The sequence below is a fragment of the Mytilus californianus genome, unplaced genomic scaffold, assembly GCF_021869535.1.
Source record: "Mytilus californianus isolate M0D057914Y unplaced genomic scaffold, xbMytCali1.0.p SCAF_1, whole genome shotgun sequence".
NCBI classification, from domain to species: domain Eukaryota; kingdom Metazoa; phylum Mollusca; class Bivalvia; order Mytilida; family Mytilidae; genus Mytilus; species Mytilus californianus.
The window spans coordinates 101,077,771-101,098,961 of record NW_026262581.1 but is presented as its reverse complement, the minus strand read 5'-3'; the positions used below and the strand labels follow the sequence as shown (position 1 = coordinate 101,098,961).

General features: G+C 32.0%; 1 protein-coding gene and 2 non-coding genes across 3 annotated transcripts in view; all 3 read left to right on the top strand.

The window, feature by feature from the left end:
* Positions 1–6,702: 6,702 nt before the first annotated feature.
* Trnan-guu (transfer RNA asparagine (anticodon GUU)) lies at positions 6,703–6,776 on the top strand. Its single transcript has one exon. It is a non-coding gene; the product is annotated as a tRNA-Asn (tRNA).
* A 7,382-nt stretch (positions 6,777–14,158) lies between these two features.
* On the top strand, positions 14,159–14,232 carry Trnan-guu (transfer RNA asparagine (anticodon GUU)). The gene has a single exon. It is a non-coding gene; the product is annotated as a tRNA-Asn (tRNA).
* A 1,883-nt stretch (positions 14,233–16,115) lies between these two features.
* LOC127738489 (prostatic spermine-binding protein-like) overlaps positions 16,116–21,191 on the top strand; it is a 12,011-nt gene continuing 6,935 nt past the window's right edge. Inside the window, exon 1 of the mRNA XM_052249777.1 lies at positions 16,116–16,352. Coding sequence (XP_052105737.1) covers positions 16,116–16,352 — 237 coding nt within the window. The remainder of the gene's footprint in view (positions 16,353–21,191) is intronic.

Genomic DNA, 21,191 nt, shown 5'->3' with positions numbered 1-21,191 from the left:
CCATGGACAATGCCTTTTAAAGTTGGCTCAGATACGAAATATTTTCGTGTTGTACACAACAACCAGATGAAGGTCTGCTCTGAGTGTTTGTCACCGGAGCATATGCGTAAACAGTGTCCGTATTTTATTTGCCACGGGTGTGGCGAATATGGACATTCAAAGAGACAATGTAAAGCTATTAAATGTACATATTGTCATAATTTACCGTTGTTATGCGTGTGTGGAAGTAGCTCCGATACAAGAAGAGATCAACCTCCGACACATAAAAAGAAGAAGAACTGTGATGTCTGTGGTTTCTAATTTGCATGTGCAAATGTAACATTTGCGGGAAAAAAGAGTGTATATGCGCCTGCTTCAAATGTGAAAAGTACCCATGTATATGTACTTGCGCTTTTTGTAAAAGTGATCCGTGTGTTTGTCCTTGTCAAGACTGTCGTAAATATCCATGTGTGTGTACATGTGACACATGCCGAGAAAACCCCGATCGTTGTACTTGCGACAAACAGAATAACGAAAATGATCCGGAAATTATAATAAAGATACCAGGTGAAAATGAAGACGAAGATATTTCTGATGTTTGGTCAGAGAAAACTGTATCTGTTGGCGATGCTGATTCTATAGCAACTGTTCCGATAGAAGTTAATGTGGTGCAGCTTAATAAACAAGAAAGCCACCTTCAGGAGGAAACCGGAAAGAGAAAGATGGACAGTGATACAGAAAGTAACAATGAGATAACAGAGGATGAAATATTGAATCTAGATAACGTTAAAGATGGTAATGAAAACATCCATTCTGATGGCAAAAAGTTAAAAATAGCCATTAATGACGCTCCTCCTGGGGACAATATTGTCACTGGGGAGAGTGAAAATGAAATTGAAATTGAGCAGTGTTGCTCTGATGATGAAATCACCTTCTTTGGTGACGAAGAGGTCACCATGGAAGGTGCAAATGCAAATGAGTCTTTTGTCTGTTCTGATGGTGAAAATGACACCACAAGTAAATTTATAAGTGCCAAAATGGCCAGAAAAATTAAGAAAAAAACAGAGGAGACTTGAAAGGAGATCTAGTATCAAAGTTGCTCCTAATTTGAGTGGTAAAAATGTAAGAAATGTGGTTGACAGTACAAAAAGGTAAAATGGATAAGTTCATATGTAAGATTGTTTTTCTTTTTGCAATGGTGGTAATTTGTTCTTTTAATTGTAATGGTTTAAAGAATGTAGTTAATTTTGAGAATTTTATAAGTATTATTCATGATAGAAAGTTTAGTATGGTATTGTTACAAGAAACTTTCTGGGATGATGCTTATGTAAATAGTGTAAAACACTTATATGAAGGTGATATATATTGTAGTAACAGCTCACATGGTAGAAGGGGTGTGGCTGTTTTAGTGAATAATTATCTTAAAAATAAGATAAAATGTGTATATAAAGACTGTGATGGCAGATTTATTCATATAACATATGAAGAAGATGGACAATTGTTAAATGTAATTTCATTGTATGCTCCAAATGTAATTGTTGAAAGAGTTATATTTTTTAACTTTGTTAAACAGTATACGGAAAAGTTAAATAACTTAATAATTGGTGGGGATTTTAATACTTCTCTGTCTATGTTAGACGGAGGTGGTAAAAGCAATCATGTTATAGATGAACCATGTAAAAGAATACGTGACTTGATTGAAAATAACAATTTGTATGATGTATGGCGTACTAGAAATAAAAGTTCTAGAATATTTTCATGGAAAAGAATTTGTAATGGAGAATTACAACAAAGCAGAATCGATTATTTCCTTGTAAATAAACAGTTATCTTCTTATGTTCAGAATGTATATTATAATACTACTAGTTTAAGTGATCATTCATTTGTAATTATGAATTTTAACTGTAGTAATATTGAAAGAGGTCCTGGATTGTGGGTCCTCAATAATACATTATTATATAATGAAGAATATGTAAGGAGAGTAAAAGAAATTATATCTGATGAAAAAGAAAATGCATTGTATAATAAAGATTTAATGATTTGGTGGGATAATCTTAAATATAAAATAAAGAGATATTCCCAAATTTTTTCTTCTAAAATGGCAAAAGAAAACAGAAGAGATTATTATAGATTAGAAAGGCAGATTAATATTTTATGTGAAAAGGCTGCTTGTGGTGTAGATATTGATGTAGCTAAGTTAGAAAGTTTGAAACTTGAATTGTCAGCATATGAATTAGAAAAATGTAGAGGTGCAGTACTCAGATCAAAAGCTATTTGGGCTGTTGAGTCAGATAAAAATACAAAGTATTTTTTAAATCTGGAAAAATATAAACAAGAGAATAATTCTATAAAAGAATTACTAAATGACAGTAATGAATCAGTTTATGCTACTGAAGGTATTTTAGATTTACAATATAAATTTTATAAAGAATTGTACTCATGTGTAGATACAGATAATGATAAAATGTCAGAATTGTTAGATAGTGTAGATACAAAAATAGATGATAATGATTGTAACTTTTGTGATTCTGATATTTCACACGAAGAAATTTGTAAAGCAATAAATCAAATGTCAAAAAATAAAAGTCCAGGATCTGATGGACTTACAGTTGAGTTTTACTGTCAATTTTATAATGAACTTAGACATGTATTATTTGATTTGTTTAATGTAATTGAAAAAGAAGGTGTTTTAGGTAGATCTATGAAATGTGGAGTGATTAGTCTTATTTATAAAAAGAAAGGTGATAAAAAGTCTTTAAAAAAAATATAGACCTGTTTCATTACTACAGGTTGATTATAAAATATTAGCCAGGATAATGGCAAAAAGATTTAAGGTAGTATTACCTAAGATTGTATCTAATGATCAAACATGTTGTATTATTGGTAGAGATATTTCAAATAATATTGCTAATGTAAGAGATATTATAGAACTTATTGAAAAAGATGAACTTGAAGGGTACATAATGAAAATAGATCAGGAAAAGGCATTTGACAGAGTGAGTCATAAATACTTGTTACAAATGTTAAGAAAATTTTGATTTGGTGATAGATTTGTTAAATGGATTGAAATATTTTATAATGGTATTAATAGTGCTGTAAAATGTAATGGTTTTTTGACTAAATATTTTCATATTGAAAATGGTATTAGACAAGGTTGTCCAATAAGTGCATTGTTATATGTTCTTGCTGCTGAACCTTTACATTGTAGAATTGTTAAAAATGACAAAATCAAAGGTATAAAAGTCCCTAACTGTGAAAAAGAGGGATTAATTTATCAGCATGCAGATGACACTACATTATCTTTATGTAATAAAGAATCTATACCAGAAGTTTTTAAAGAATTTGATTTATACAGTAAGGCTACTGGATCTAAAATTAATAAACAGAAGTCAGAAATTTTATGTGTTGGTAATGGTGAGTTATCAGATGTAGAAAAAGAGCAATTTGGCTTACAAATTTGTAAAGATGATATTCAGTTACTTGGGGTTTATGTTGGTCCTAACAAATCACTGTGTGATGACATGAATTGGAAAAATAAAATAAAGAAAGTAAGAAGTCTTTTGAACATGTGGTTACAGAGACAACTTACTTTACAAGGTAGAGTCACTGTTGTAAATACATTAATGTTGTCAAGATTTTGGTACGCATTATTTGTTACATCTATGCCAGAGTGGGCATATGTAGAAATAAAAAGATTATGTGTCAATTTTATATGGGATAATAGATCCCATTTAGTTAAATATAGCTCTATAGTTGATGAAAAAGTTAAAGGTGGATTACAGTTGTCTGATATTAAATGTAAAATGTATGCATTTAGATTGAAATATATAGGTAGACTAATTGATGATCAGTATCATGTGTTATGGAAAGATACATTCAAATATTTTGTATCCAAAATATATGGCATGCAATTAGGATTAGAAATATTATATACAAAAATACCAAATTGTGAATTAAAATGTATTCCTATGGTTTATCGAGAAATGTTTCAAGCTTTGTACTCCCTAGGATGTAAGTTAGATTTTCAGTTAACTGTTGAAAATATATATGATCAACCTTTGTTCTGTAATCCAAAAATTGTTTTAGATGATAAAACTATTATTTGGTATGATTTCATAAAAGCTGGTATTGTGACTATCAAAGATATTTGCTATGAGGTTAAGACTGGGTTTTTACCAAAAAATGCAATTGTAGATATGATTGATAATGTATGTGATTATGTAAATATTCAATATGTAATTGATAGGTATCATTGTTTATTATCTATTATACCAGAGGAATGGAAGAATACTATTGACACTAATGTACACCATAGAAATATGGATAGAACAATAGATATATCTGTATTGATAAAAAATATACCTTGTGACTTGAAATCTTGTAATGTGAAAAAGTTATATCAATGTTTGTTAGAAGACATAATTGAAGAGCCTATTGGGCCAATTATATGGAAAAAATTATATGCTTTAGATGAAACAGAATTGTGTAAAATTTGGAAACATGTCTATGTGTTTTGGAAGCCTTCAAAAATGATAGAGTTGGATTATAAAATAATACATAACTGTGTCTTTACTAATGTGAAATTAAAGAAAATTGGGCTGTCAGATTCTGAATTGTGTGATGTATGTAATAAAGAAAATGAAGATATTATGCATATATTTATAAAATGTGATGAACAAGAAGACTTTCATGATTATTTGTCTACTTTACTATGTAAAATATTTGAACATTGTGACTCTGATAAAATAAGTTTAGTACAGAGTGAAATGTTATTATTAAATGGACTCAGATGGAAAATGAAAGGTGTGAATGACCTTTTCTTAAATTTTGTATTGTCAGTAGCTAGGTTCTGTATCTTTCGGAGAAGAAATTTAATGAAAAATGGACACAAAAATGTAAATTTGATCAAACTGTTCCAATATACATTCAAACATTATGTAACATATTTTTATGTATATCTATGTCAGCAAAATAACAAGAGCAATGTTTTTGAAAAGAACTTTCTAAAAGACAATCCAATTGTACAAGAAACAGATGATGTCTTAGTATTTGATTTGTAAATGTATGATATATAGACGATAAACCTCATTGTTTCTATTACTGTATGCATATTGATTAATGTTGTTTATATTTGATTAGTTTTATCAGTTTTAACATGTACTATATCTGATGATTTATTTTAATATAGATAAAAAAAAAAGCGCGTTCGGCTGTTAACCGAAAGGTTGGTGGTTCGAGCCCACCCAGGGACGTGGCATAATTTTTGCCAGCAGAAAATAGGGTTTTATTCTCATCTTGTTACTGACAGACCTAAGGTTATCAACAAAACGACTTATACATGTGTAATAGTATAGCAGTTCTGGTGGAGGACTATGTTATGGATATGTTCTGTTAAGAGTTTATGCATATTTTCGATCTATTGAAAGACATTTTTATGGATATGTTCTAGTAATTGACAAGTGGTAAAACAAACTGGGGATTTTAAATGAATAATGAAAGGCTAATGAACGCAGTCGAATTTTTGAAGATCGAGTGCATTGCATGTGACAACATCAATATATGTATAAGATAGTGTAGATTAGACCGTTATAATTAATTGGTCAATATAATTCATCCTTATGGTGTATACAGTATATGACAATATGACAAGGTAAAACCATCACTACCTTAATATTCTACAGTTTGACATGCGAGTCTCTGTGGCGCAATTGTTTAGCGCGTTCGGCTGTTAACCGAGAGGTTGGTGGTTCGAGGCCACCCAGGGACGTGGCATAATTTTTGCCAGCAGAAAATAGGGTTTTATTCTCATCTTGTTACTGACAGACCTAAGGTTATCAACAAAAAGACTTATAAATGTGTAATAGTATAGCAGTTCTGGTGGAGGACTATGTTATGGATATGTTCTGTTAAGAGTTTATGCATGTTTTCGATCTATTGAAAGACATTTTTATGGATATGTTCTAGTAATTGACTAGTGGTAAAACAAACTCGGGATTTTAAATGAATAATGAAAGGCTAATGAACGCAGTCGAATTTTTGAAGATCGAGTGCATTGCATGTGACAACATCAATATATGTATAAGATAGTGTAGATTAGACCGTTATAATTAATTGGTCAATATAGTTCATCCTTATGGTGTATACAGTATATGACAATATGACAAGGTAAAAACATCACTACCTTAGTATTCTACAGTTTGACATGCGAGTCTCTGTGGCGCAATTGGTTACCGCGTTCGGCTGTTAACCGAAAGGTTGGTGATTCGAGCCCACCCAGGGACGTGGCATAATTTTTGCCAGCAGAAAATAGGGTTTTATTCTCATCTTGTTACTGACAGACCTAAGGTTATCAACAAAAAGACTTATAAATGTGTAATAGTATAGCAGTTCTGGTGGAGGACTATGTTATGGATATGTTCTGTTAAGAGTTTATGCATATTTTCGATCTATTGAAAGACATTTTTATGGATATGTTCTAGTAATTGACTAGTGGTAAAACAAACTGGGGATTTTAAATGAATAATGAAAGGCTAATGAACGCAGTCGAATTTTTGAAGATCGAGTGCATTGCATGTGACAACATCAATATATGTGTAAGATAGTGTAGATTAGACCGTTATAATTAATTGGTCAATATAATTCATCCTTATGGTGTATACAGTATATGACAATATGACAAGGTAAAAACATCACTACCTTGATATTCTACAGTATGACATGCGAGTCTCTGTGGCGCAATTGGTTAGCGCGTTCGGCTGTTAACCGAAAGGTTGGTGGTTCGAGCCCACCCAGGGACGTGGCATAATTTTTGCCAGCAGAAAATAGGGTTTTATTCTCATCTTGTTACTGACAGACCTAAGGTTATCAACAAAAACACTTATAAATGTGTAATAGTATAGCAGTTCTGGTGGAGGACTATGTTATGGATATGTTCTGTTAAGAGTTTATGCATATTTTCGATCTATTGAAAGACATTTTTATGGATATGTTCTAGTAATTGACTAGTGGTAAAACAAACTGGGGATTTTAAATGAATAATGAAAGGCTAATGAACGCAGTCGAATTTTTGAAGATCGAGTGCATTGCATGTGACAACATCAATATATGTATAAGATAGTGTAGATTAGACCGTTATAATTAATTGGTCAATATAATTCATCCTTATGGTGTATACAGTATATGACAATATGACAAGGTAAAAACATCACTACCTTAACATTCTACAGTTTGACATGCGAGTCTCTGTGGCGCAATTGGTTAGCGCGTTCGGCTGTTAATCGAAAGGTTGGTGGTTTGAGCCCACCCAGGAACGTGGCATAATTTTTGCCAGCAGAAAATAGGGTTTTATTCTCATCTTGTTACTGACAGACCTAAGGTTATCAACAAAAAGACTTATAAATGTGTGGACCTCCGGTTTGGACATTCAGCAAGAAGGACGTAATTTTCAAAGCTGAGTTTCAATCGAAATTTTTCTCGTCTTTGGACGAGCCATCCATGGCTTAAGGTGTAAGTGAATACTCCCAGTGACATTACATTTGAGAATCGTGAATTATTTTCCATATTTCAGACATTTTAAAGTGTTTTTGTAACCTCCCTTCACCATGCCTGGTGAAAGGGGGGCGAATAGAACTGTGAAGGAACAGACTGTCGTTGTTGATGTTGGGGACAATAAAAATGTTTCGGCCTTGTCGGTTATAAATAGTGTAGAAGCAGAAGTTGGTGAAGGTGTAGTGGAGGCTTGTGTACCTAAAAGCGGAAACGTGTATGAAATAACACTTAAAGAATTAGAAGCTGTTGATTTGTTATGCGACACGGGGTTCAAAGTTAACAATGTGAAATTTAAGCCAAACGCTGTATTTTCAAAGCAAAAAATGGTGAGCTTCCTTAATGTGTCATATTATGTGACGGATGAAGAAATTACCAAAAAAGTTGAGGATTTCGGTGCCGAACTAATATCGCCTATTAAACGCCGAATGCATCCTGGCACGACCATTGCAGATGGTACAAGGTACGTGGTAGTAAGGTTCCCAGAATTTCGTCAAAGTCTACCGTACAGTATGAAATTTTCTACAGGTGTCAATTCGCACGAATACATAAGAGTATTACATGACAATCAGAAAAGAGTCTGCTTGAAATGCTTCGAATCCGGCCATGTTTATATTAACTGCCCTGACAATATGTGTTATCGTTGCAAAGATAGTGGTCATTTGGCTCGCAATTGTCCGAAACCACGCTGTGATAAGTGTCAGCGATATCCAGCCAGCTGTATTTGTGAACCTGTATGGGGTTATGATCGTCCTGATACTGAACCCCAAAATTACTCTAATGCTGAAGACTCTAATGTCGAAAATGATAATGCAACTAATGATGAACAAATGGAAGAAGATGAAGAGGTTAAGAATGATGATCGTGATGATGTAGATGATGTAGATGATGCGCTAAATTTAGATGACCGTGATGATTCGACAGATGTAAAAGAAAATTCTGATGTTAATACTGCCCAAGATGAACTAAACCTATATGAAAATCCTAACACTGATTCCAGTAACAATACTCCTGACGATGATGATGAACACACTGAAGTTATGACAGTACATGAACATTCAAAAGACAATTTAATTGACAATGAAATTATTATTTTGCATAAAAAAGGGGGGTCCAAAAAAGTGAACGAGTCAGTTTCTCATGAGTCAAATGTTGACATGGTTAATTGTGATCATGACAAAAATGTAGAGTCTTCGATTGCCAGTGAATCAGAAATGGAAATTACTGATGAGGAACTGGCTCGTAGTATGGGTTAAAAAAGAAGGCGTCGTTTAGTTACTAGCCCTAACCTCACCCCTGAGGACATTAAGAAGATGAAGTCTAATCCTAAGTCTAAACTCTCCACTAGTCAACCAAGTTCAAGTTCATAGGTACACACCTTTATTGTTTATTTTTCTTGTTGATGGTAAATATTGTTAGCATAAATGCTAATGGTCTCAGAGATGTAACAAAGTTTCAGAATTTTACAAAATATTGTTCAGAAAATTATTTTGATATTGTTGGTATCCAAGAAACCTTTTGGGATGATGGTATTATTCCAAATATTGAAAAATTTTGGGAAGGAAAAATATATTTTTGTAATGGTGTAAACCTGAGACAAGGTGTTGCTTTTTTGGTAAGCAAAAGAGTACAAAATCAAGTGTCCGAAATTCAAAGTTTTGACGGTAGATGTATCCATATTTCCTTTAAACAGGATGATAAAACCATTGATATAATTAATTGCTATGTTCCAAACATTATGCAAGAAAAAAATAAGTTTTTTGAGAAACTTGCTTCTAAAATGCCGAATTCAGAAAATATAATTTTACTAGGTGATATGAATACATCTCTGTCAAATCTTGATCGTTGTGGTAAAACATGTACACACTCAAGATAAAGCATACAAAGAACTCACAAACATGTGTGACATGTTTAATTTGTATGATGTATGGCGAGCGAGAAATCAAAATGCACGAACCTTCTCTTGGCGTCGTATCGTTCAAAATGTCCTAATTCAAAGTAGAATTGACCACATTTTTATTCCGAAAGCATATTCACAATTCGTCAAAAACGTGTATTATAAACATAATACTTTCAGTGACCACTCTTTTGTCAATCTAAATATAGATTTTACTGAAATTGAGAGAGGCCCAGGGTTATGGATATTTAATAATTTGTTATTACATGACGAGGATTATGTTAAAAAAAATTCACGATTAATTGAAAAAGAAAAAAGTTGTAGACTTTTTGATGATGAGCCGCTTATTTGGTATGACAATTTAAAATTTAAAATAAAACAATTATCAAAATCCTATGCGCAAAATAAATCGCGTATTGAAAAGTCAGAATATTTTAAGCTTCAAAATGAATACGAAAAATTATCGTCTATGGCGGTAAATAATGTAAATTTTGATGTAAATAAGTTCGAAGAAATGAAACGAAAACTTAAAACTTATGAAGATAAAATTTGTAAAGGTGCAATTTTGCGCTCAAAGGCCCAATGGGCTATAGACGGTGATAAAAGTTCTAAATATTTTTTGCAACTTGAAAAATATAAACAAAATAGTAACGCTATAAAAGAATTAAAAACAACCGAGGGCAAAATTTTAAAAACTACAGATGAAATTTTAGAAGAAATACATAAATTTTATAAAGAGTTATACTCTAGTACAGTAATAAATAAAGATAAGGCAAAAGAAATTTTAGAATATATTTCTGAAAAAGTTTCTGATGAAGACAGTGAAAATTTAGAAACCGATTTAACTCTACATCAAATTAAATCGTCATTATTTGGCATGTCAAAAAATAAATCTCCGGGTCCTGATGGATTAACAGTTGAATTCTTTTGTAAATTTTTTCATTTGTTTGGTGAGATTTTTCTTAAAATTTTTAAAGATATAGAAGAAGAACATATACTAACAAGATCCATGCGGCATGGTATAATAAACTTAGTTTATAAAAACAAAGGGGATAAAAATTTATTAAAAAATTTTAGACCGATATCCCTGTTTTGTGTAGATTACAAAATAATTGCTAGAATAATGTCCAATAGATTAAAAGTTGTTCTGCTGAAACTAGTGTCTAGTTTTCAAACATGTTGCATATTAGGCCGTGACATTGCAGACACTACATCAAGTATAAGAGATCTAATTGAAATAATTGAAAATGATAATTTAGAAGCCTATCTTATAAAAGTTGACCAGGAAAAAGCTTTTGATAAAGTTGACCATGACTATCTATTTCTAGTTTTAGAAAAATTTGGTTTTGGTCCTAAATTTATGCAGTGGATTAAAATTTTTTATAACAATGTAAACAGCAGTGTAAAATGTAATGGTTTCCTTACAAAGTATGTTAAACTTAATAATTCAATAAAACAAGGGTGTCCAGTTTCTGCTCTCCTCTATGTGTTGGTGGCAGAACCATTAGGTCAAGCTATAATTAAAAATGAAAATATTCAGAGTGTTAATATCCCAAAGTCAAATGTAAATGCTAAATATTTCAACACGCAGATGACACAAATATTTTTACTTCAAATAAAAAATCTGTAAATGAAACTTTCAAAGTTCTTAATTTGTACAGTGAGGCTTTTGGAGCTAAAATTAATAGACAAAAATCTGAAATTATGAGTTTAGGTTCTGGCAGTATACTGATTCAGAGTTAGATAAATTACAAATACAAAAATGTGAAAATGTAACAAAAGTTTTAGAGGCATATATGTTGGAAAGGATAAAGAGTTATGTGAACTTCTTAACTGGAAAGATAAAATAAAAAAGATAAAAATAATTTTATTCTTTTGGAATAAAAGAGATTTAACTTTACCAGGTCGAGCTACAGTTTTAACTTCCCTTATAATGTCGAAGTTATATTATACTGTAACTGTATGTCCATTGCCGGAAAAAGTTAAAAATGAAATCCGTCTAATTGTTATAAAGTTTCTTTGGCAAAATAAATCACATTTAGTAAGATATCAAAGTGTAGTAGGTACAAAACTGGAAGGTGGATTAAACATTCCTGATATTTTTCTAAAAATGCAAGCCTTTAGATTAAAATTTCTTAAAACATATTTTGATCCTGAATGTCAATCAATTTGGAAAGGTGCGTTTGATTACTTTATCACTAAAATCGATAATATGGATTTAAAACAAGATATTGTTTATACGCATTTAAATTCAAAACAGATTAAACACTTACCGCTTTCTTATCAAGAAATGATAAACGCGTATTATAAAAGAAAATCCAATTTCAAAATCGATTTTCAAGTGCAATATGTATATAATAATCCGCTGTTTTGTAATCCAAATATAACATGCAACGGTAAAATGCTTCTGTTTGAAAAAATCATTCAAACAGGCTTGATACGGATAAAAGACATTTGCTATGAATTTATGCCGGGTTTCTTCACATCGAATTCAATAGATGAAATAATAAAACAAAAATTTCCTGATGAAAAAACAGAACAAATAAAAACAGCTTTCGAAAAAATCATACGATGTATTCCTGAAGAGTGGAAAGAACTATTAAAATCCGAAAATCCTCTGAATGTTGGGATTACTCCGATTGTTAAAATTTGTTTAGATAACGACAGAGAAATTCACCTTAGAAGTGCTGTGACGAAATTATTTTACAGCCTTCTTCTGTCAAAATTTCTTGAAACGCCCTCTGCTGAAAAGCATTGGGCGGAGCAATATCCGTCTCTCAATTTCAAAAGTCTTTATTTGGTTGTCAATCAGAGTTGTTTACCTCCTGATTGTCATTGTTTAAACTATAGGATTGTCCATCGAGCTATTTTTACAATTGAAAAGTTGGTCAGAATAGGTCAGGCAGATACTGGCACATGCAAAACGTGCGGCCAGGGTATAGAAAATCTTAGTCACCTGTTTGTACATTGTCAAAAGTTCAAACCACTTCATGATTACCTGAAAGACATATTACACAATATTTTTATCACTTACCCGCCTGATATGGTTAATTCCATTGATTATGAACAGTTATTTTTACTTGGGTTTTTGAAACGTTCACAAGTTATTAATACTTACTTTTTAATTTTTTTCCTCAGTGTAGCCCGACTTTGCATATTCAAAACACGAAATTTAAAAGTTTTTCATGACAAAGACATAGATGCACTTCGTCTATTCAAGTACACAATTAAAAAATACATTGAATACGCATACATGTATTATAAAAAGACACAAAAAAGACAATTATTTTACAAATATTTTTTAAACAATAACACTTTATTGGATATTCAAAATGACAACATAGTTTTGTTTGTCTAGACAGTTACTTCAATTTGATTGATTGTTAGAACAAAAGATCACATTCCAATGTAAAATTATCGATCGCACTTAGGTGTGTTCGACTTTTGAAAATATTTTGGAGTTGTCTCGCTTTCAATATATAACTTGTATTGAATTTGTCCACCGTCAATTATTTTGAAAAATGAATCAACATAAAATAAATGGGGACATATATGTTATATATTTTTTAACTTTTTTAAACGTAGATCATCTAGATGTATTTTATTTTTACTAATGTAGGAGGATAACTACTAACAACTCTGTATATAGAAAAATTCTCACCAATGAGGGATGTCTCATGGTGACAGTATGTAAATATATAATAAACAATTTTAATAATGATAAAAAAAGCGGGTTCGGCTGTTAACCGAAAGGTTGGTGGTTCGAGCCCACCCAGGGACGTGGCATAATTTTTGCCAGCAGAAAATAGGGTTTTATTCTCATCTTGTTACTGACAGACCTAAGGTTATCAACAAAAAGACTTATACATGTGTAATAGTATAGCAGTTCTGGTGGAGGACTATGCTATGGATATGTTCTGTTAAGAGTTTATGCATATTTTCGATCTATTGAAAGACATTTTTATGGATATGTTCTAGTAATTGACTAGTGGTAAAACAAACTGGGGATTTTAAATGAATAATGAAAGGCTAATGAACGCAGTCGAATTTTTGAAGATCGAGTGCATTGCATGTGACAACATCAATATATGTATAAGATAGTGTAGATTAGACCGTTATAATTAATTGGTCAATATAATTCATCCTTATGGTGTATACAGTATATGACAATATGACAAGGTAAAATTATCACTACCTTAATATTCTACAGTTTGACATGCGAGTCTCTGTGGCGCAATTGGTTAGCGCGTTCGGCTGTTAACCGAATGGTTGGTAGTTCGAGCCCACCCAGGGACGTGGCATAATTTTTGCCAGCAGAAAATAGGGTTTTATTCTCATCTTGTTACTGACAGACCTAAGGTTATCGACAAAAACACTTATAAATGTGTAATAGTATAGCAGTTCTGGTGGAGGACTATGTTATGGATATGTTCTGTTAAGAGTTTATGCATATTTTCGATCTATTGAAAGACATTTTTATGGATATGTTCAAGTAATTGACTAGTGGTAAAACAAACTGGGGATTTTAAATGAATAATGAAAGGCTAATGAACGCAGTCGAATTTTTGAGGATCGAGTGCATTGCATGTGACAACATCAATATATGTATAAGATAGTGTAGATTAGACCGTTATAATTAATTGGTCAATATAATTCATCCTTATGGTGTATACAGTATATGACAATATGACAAGGTAAAAACATCACTACCTTAATATTCTACAGTTTGACATGTGAGTCTCTGTGGCGCAATTGGTTAGCGCGTTCGGCTGTTAACCGAAAGGTTGGTGGTTCGAGCCCACCCAGGGACGTGGCATAATTTTTACCAGCAGAAAATAGGGTTTTATTCTCATCTTGTTACTGACAGACCTAAGGTTATCAACAAAAAGACTTATAAATGTGTAATAGTATAGCAGTTCTGGTGGAGGACTATGTTATGGATATGTTCTGTTAAGAGTTTATGCATATTTTCGATCTATTGAAAGACATTTTTATGGATATGTTCTAGTAATTGACTAGTGGTAAAACAAACTGGGGATTTTAAATGAATAATGAAAGGCTAAAGAACGCAGTCGAATTTTTGAAGATCGAGTGCATTGCATGTGACAACATCAATATATGTATAAGATAGTGTAGATTAGACCGTTATAATTAATTGGTCAATATAATTCATCCTTATTGTGTATACAGTATATGACAATATGACAAGGTAAAAACATCACTACCTTATTATTCTACAGTTTGAAATGCGATTCTCTGTGGCGCAATTGGTTAGCGCGTTCGGCTGTTAACCGAAAGGTTGGTGGTTCGAGCCCACCAAGGGACGTGGCATAATTTTTGCCAGCAGAAAATAGGGTTTTATTCTCATCTTGTTACTGACAGACCTACGGTTATCAACAAAAAGACTTATAAATGTGTAATAGTATAGCAGTTCGGGTGGAGGACTATGTTATGGATATGTTCTGTTAAGAGTTTATGCATATTTTCGATCTATTGAAAGACATTTTTATGGATATGTTCTAGTAATTGACTAGTGGTAAAACAAACTGGGGATTTTAAATGATATATAATTAATTGGTCAATATAATTCATCCTTATGGTGTATACAGTATATGACAATATGACAAGGTAAAAACATCACTACCTTAATATTCTACAGTTTGACATGTGGACTTCCGGATTTGGATTTGGATAACGAAGACGTGCCTTCTAAACCAGAAAAAAATCTGATAAGTTGTGTTGTGTGACTAGCCATCCGTTGATGGTTAGTCAATATTATTTCATATATTGTTCTAGTAGAACTATTTGTGGCCATATTTTGTGCATTTTTGACACTTATTAAGACTTTCAAACCTCCCTTCACCATGTCTGGTGGAAGGAGGGGATGGTCGTTCCATCAAGGAAAAAACTGTGTTAGTAGATGTAGGTGACAACCGGACTATAAAAGCTGTCGATGTCATCGCTAATGTGGCAAAAGAAGTTGGTGAGGGAACAGTCCTTGCATGTGTTCCAAAAAGTGGTAATAGTTATGAACTTACGTTGTCTAATAAAGATGCTTTAGATTTGATTGTGGATACAGGTTTTAAGGTGAAGGACTCAAATTTTAAACCCAGAGCTATTTTTTCGCGTGATAAAGTTGTCAGTTTTTTTCAACGTGTCACACTATGTGCCCGACTCTGAAATACGAGAGAAATTGCAGGAGTTTGGTGTAACACTCAAGTCGCCCATTAAGCGGAAAATGTATCCTGGTACTGACGTCGCTAATGGTACACGGTATGTAGTAGTTAGATTTTCCCCTGAACGACAAAGTTTACCATATACATTGAAGCTATCAACTAGTGTGAGCTCATTTGAATATATAAGAGTAGTTCATGACGAACAAAAGAGAGTCTGTACCCAGTGTTTTGAGACAAGTCATGTTTATGCAAACTGTCCTGATAATATTTGCTATAAGTGTAAACGCTTCGGACATCTAGCAAGAGCTTGTCAAACTCCACCGTGTGAAACATGTCATAAAGTGTTATCATACTGTCGGTGTGAGCCGGTTTGGAACAGGGATAGAAATGAAACAAATGAAAATAAAACAAATAATGATAACACAGAAAATGATATAAATGCTAACAATCCAGAAAATGAAACAAATTCTGACATTCCTGAACATGAAACAAACACTGAACATCAAGAAAATGATGATATGAACGAGAATGAAGCTGAAGACGAGCACACGGATGGAGTCAATGGTGATGATGATAACATGGAGCAAAGTGATGTTGACGATGATAACACGGAGAAAACTGACGGTGACGATGATACCATGGAGGAAAGTGATGTTGACAATGATGACAAAGATGAACATTTCAATGAAAACGCTAAAAATGACAATGCTGTTACAGATTCCAATGAACAACAAACGTCTGGTGTTGACAATGATGTACTAGATTTGATGACTGATATTGAATATTCAAACAAACAAGAGACAGTAATTGTTGATAATAAAATTCATAAAAAAGGGGGGTCTAGCCCATCAAAATTAGAGCCACAGCCAGTTCCTCGTGGGCCTAATTTGACTGATTCTGTTGGTAAAAATACAGGAGTTGATGAATCTAAGGTAGTTGATATTGAAATGACCGACGAGGAATTGGCTGCGAATATGAGTAAAATTAGGAGGAAGCGTTTAGTTACATCTCCAAAATTTACTTCAGATTTGCTTAAAAAATTTAGGAGGGAACCCCGGAATAAAGTATCAAGTTCAAGTTCATAGATATAAAGTTACTTTCTTTCTTACTTTTTGTACAGCTGGTTAATATTGTATCTATAAATGCTAATGGTTTGAGGGATCAGACAAAATTCCAAAAGTTTTGTTCTTTTTGTTCGGAAAATTATTATAATGTTGTAGCTATCCAAGAAACGTTTTGGTCAGATGACGTAGTTACTAGTTTTTCTAAGTTTTGGAATGGTAAAATATTTTACTCGTGTGCTGAAACACATAGACAAGGTGCTGCCTTTTTGATAAGTAAAAAGGCTGAACATGAAGTAAATTATATACAAAGTTTTGACGGTAGATGTGTACATATTCAATTACAACAAGATGAAAAATTAATAAATATTGTTAATTGTTATGCACCTAATTCGGTTCTTGAGAGAACTACATTTTTCGAAAACTTGAGTGGAAAATTGATAAACACAGAAAATATTATTTTGTTGTGTGATATGAACACATCTATGTCAAAACTTGACAGGTGCGGAAAAACACAACACACAGAAGACAAATCATACAAGTCAATTAATCAGTTGTGCGAAAATTTTAATATCTATGACATATGGCGAGCAAGAAATCCAACGTCACGAATATTCTCTTGGCGTCGAGTTGTACAAAATAATCTAATTCAGAGTAGATTGGATTTTATATTTATTCCAAAGTCCTTTTCTGTATTTGTAAAGAACGTTTATTATAAACATAATGCGTTCAGCGATCATTCTTTTGTAAATCTGAATATAGATTTTAATGAAATTGAGAGAGGCCCGGGTTTATGGATATTTAATAATGAATTGTTAGATGACGAAGAGTTTGTGAATAAAATTAATAAATTAATTGAAACTGAAAAACAATGTCCTTTTTATGAGGAAGAACCTTTGGTTTGGTATGATAATTTAAAATATAAAATAAAACAACTAGCAAAAGTTATTGCGCAAGATAAATCCCGTGCCGAAAAATCGGAATATTTTAAAATTCAAAGAGAATTTGAAAAAATTTCATTAGCCGTAGCTAATAATGAAATTGTTGATTTGAATAAATTTGAGGAAATTAAATTGAAATTAAAATGTCATGAAGAAAACATTTGTAAAGGCGCGATTTTGCGTTCTAAAGCCCATTGGGCAATAGATGGTGACAAGAACTCTAAATATTTTTACAGCTTGAAAAATATAAACAAAACTGTAATGTTATAAAAGAATTAAAAAATAGTGATAATAATATAGTCACATCTACGGAGGCAATTCTTGATGAAGTTCATAAATTTTATAAAGATTTATACTCTTGTACATCAATAAACAAAGATAAAGCAAATGAAATTTTAAATTTTATTTCGGAAAAAGTTTCTGAAGATGATATGGAAAATTTAGAAGCGGAATTTAGTTTAGATGACATAAAAGCCGCTTTATTTAGTATGTCTAAAAATAAATCTCCGGGTCCCGATGGACTAACTGTTGAATTCTTTTGTCATTTCTTCCATTCGTTCGGAGGAATATTTAAAAAAAATTTTAAAGTCATTGAAGATGAAAAACTTATGACAAGATCTATACGACACGGCATAATTACTTTAGTCTATAAAAATAAAGGGGACAAAAATATGGTAAAAAACTTTAGACCCATTTCATTATTATGTGTGGATTATAAAATAATGGCTAGAATAATGTCCAACAGACTAAAATTTGTTTTGCTGAAATTGATTTCTATTTATCAAACGTGTTGTATTCCTGGACGAGATATTGCAGATACAACTGCAAGCATTCGAGATTTAATTGAAATTATTGAAAACGATGATTTAGAAGCTTTTCTTATAAAAGTTGACCAGGAAAAGGCTTTTGACAAAGTTGATCATGATTATTTATATTTAGTTTTAGAAAAAATTGGCTTTGGTCCAAAATTCATTCAGTGGATAAAAATATTTTATAAAAATGTAAACAGTAGCGTAAAATGTAATGGCTTCTTAACAAAATATGTTAAACTAAATAATTCAATAAAACAAGGATGTCCCGTTTCTGCTCTCCTTTACTTTTTAGTTGCGGGACCATTAGGGCAGACCATAATAAAGAATAAAAATATTTAAGGTGTTGTTATTCCGAATTCAAATAAAGAGGCAAAAATTTTTCAACATGCAGATGATACGAATATTTTTACTGCTGACAAAAGTTCTATAAAAGAAACATTTAAAATTTTGAATCTATATAGTGAGGCGTCAGGTGCTAAAATTAATAAACAAAAATCTGAAATTTTATGCTTAGGTTCTGGTAGCATAAATGATCAAGAACTAAATACATTACATCATGATTTCCTTGATAGAGGATTGCTGCTCACAAGGAAGCTATTAAGCCAAGAGTTCCAAATGGTGAAGTTGAAATCATCCCTTCGTAAATTTTACGGACACCATCACGAGTCGGTTGACCATTATGGAATAACCGTTTCACAGATGATATCGGATATGTTCCTTATGTCGTAACTACAATACCCTTCCCTTTTCACGAATGTGACTTACCGAATTAGACTATTTACCGGATTTGTAATAACATAAGCAACACGACGGGTGGCACATGTGGATCAGGATCTGCTTACCCTTTCCGAAGCACCTGAGATCACCCCCAGTTTTTGTTGGGGTTCGTGTTGCTTAGTCTTTAGTTTTCTATGTTGTGTCATCTGTACTATTATTTGTCTGTTTGTCTTTTTATTTTTGGCCATGGCGTTGTCAGTTTGTTTTAGATTTATGAGTTTGAATGTCCCTCTGGTATCTTTCGTCCCTCTTTTACAAATTCAACGTTGTAAAACTGTAACTAAAGTTCTAGGTATTATGTTGGTAAAGATAAACAGTGATGCGAATTATTGAAATGGAAAGATAAAATTAAAAAAATAAAAACAATTTTATTTTTTTGGAATAAAAGAGATCTAACACTACCTGGTAGAGCAGTTGTTCTTACTTCACTTATAATGTCTAGATTTTATTATACTTTAACAGTATGTCCGCTACCAGAAAACGTAAAAAACGAAAATCGATTAATAGTTTTAAAATTTCTTTGGCAGCATAAATCTCATCTTGTAAAGTATCAAACAATAATTGGCGAAAAATTAGCAGGAGGTTTGAATATTCCAGATATTTTTCAAAAAATGCAAGCTTTTAGATTAAAATTCCTTAGAAAATATCTTGACCCGAATTGTCAATCAATTTGGAAAAGTGCGCTTGATTATTTCATAAATAAAATTGAAAATATGGATTTAAAACAAAATATTGTGTTCACGTATTTAAATTCCAAACATCTAAAACACTTACCACTTTATTATAAAGAAATGTTTAATGCCTATTATAGAATAAAATCCAAGCTAAAATTTGAAATTGAAATTCAACATGTGTACGATAATCCTATTTTTTGTAATCCAAATAAAAGCTAAACGGTAAAATGCTTCTTTTCGAAAAATTAATTCACTCATGTTTGATCCAGATAAAAGACATCTGTTATGAATTTATTCCCGTTTTTTTTTACTTCCGGTTCGATTGTAGAAATAATCCAACAAAATTTTCCTGACGAAAAGCCACACGAAATAAAAATTGCATACGGCAAGATTTTAAGATGTATTCCTGAAACGTGGAAAGTTTTACTGAAATCCATAAACCCGTTAAATACCGAGAGTATTCCGAAGTTACGTATTTGTCTAGAAAACGCCAGAGAAGTTCCCTTTCTAGGGGCAGTTACAAAATTTTTTTACAAACTCTTACTGTCAGAAATGTTTGAAACGCCCACAGCTGAAAAGCATTGGGCGGAGAAATATCCGTCGATCAATTTTACTAAATTATATTCAGTAACCAATCAGAATGGTCTATCTCCTGACTGTCATTGTCTGAACTATAGGATTGTACACAGGGCTATTTTTACCTTAGAAAAGTTGTTTAAATTTGGTCAAGTGGACAGAGACACATGCAAAGCGTGCGGCCTATATACAGAAAACTTGTTACACCTGTTTACCTTATGTCCGAAGTTGACCCCGATGCATAACTTTCTGAAAGATATGTTACACAACATTTTTATTGATTATCCCCCTGATGTTGTGAATTTGATAAATTATGAGGAACTGATGATATTTGGGTACCTTGGTCGTTCAAAGATTGTGAACACATATTTTTTGAACTTTTTTCTGAGTGTAGCTAGATTATGCATCTTCAAAACACGCAATCTTAAAGTGTTTCATGATAAAGATATAGATACAGTGAGACTATTCAAATTTACAATTAGAAAATATATAGAATATGCATACACTTATCACAAAATAAAACACCAACAACAGATCTTCGATAAATATTTTTTACGCAATAATTCCTTACTGCGTATTGAAAACGACAAAATAATTTTATTTTTTTAAACACATGAAATCCATATCAAACTGATTACAATTGTAATCTGGTAGTTTCTGAATATTTTATTTTGAATCTTAAATAGAACAATACATTTAAAAAAAAAAGAAAGGTTGTCCGTCAAATGAATAACCAAAGGGTGTGTTTGACTT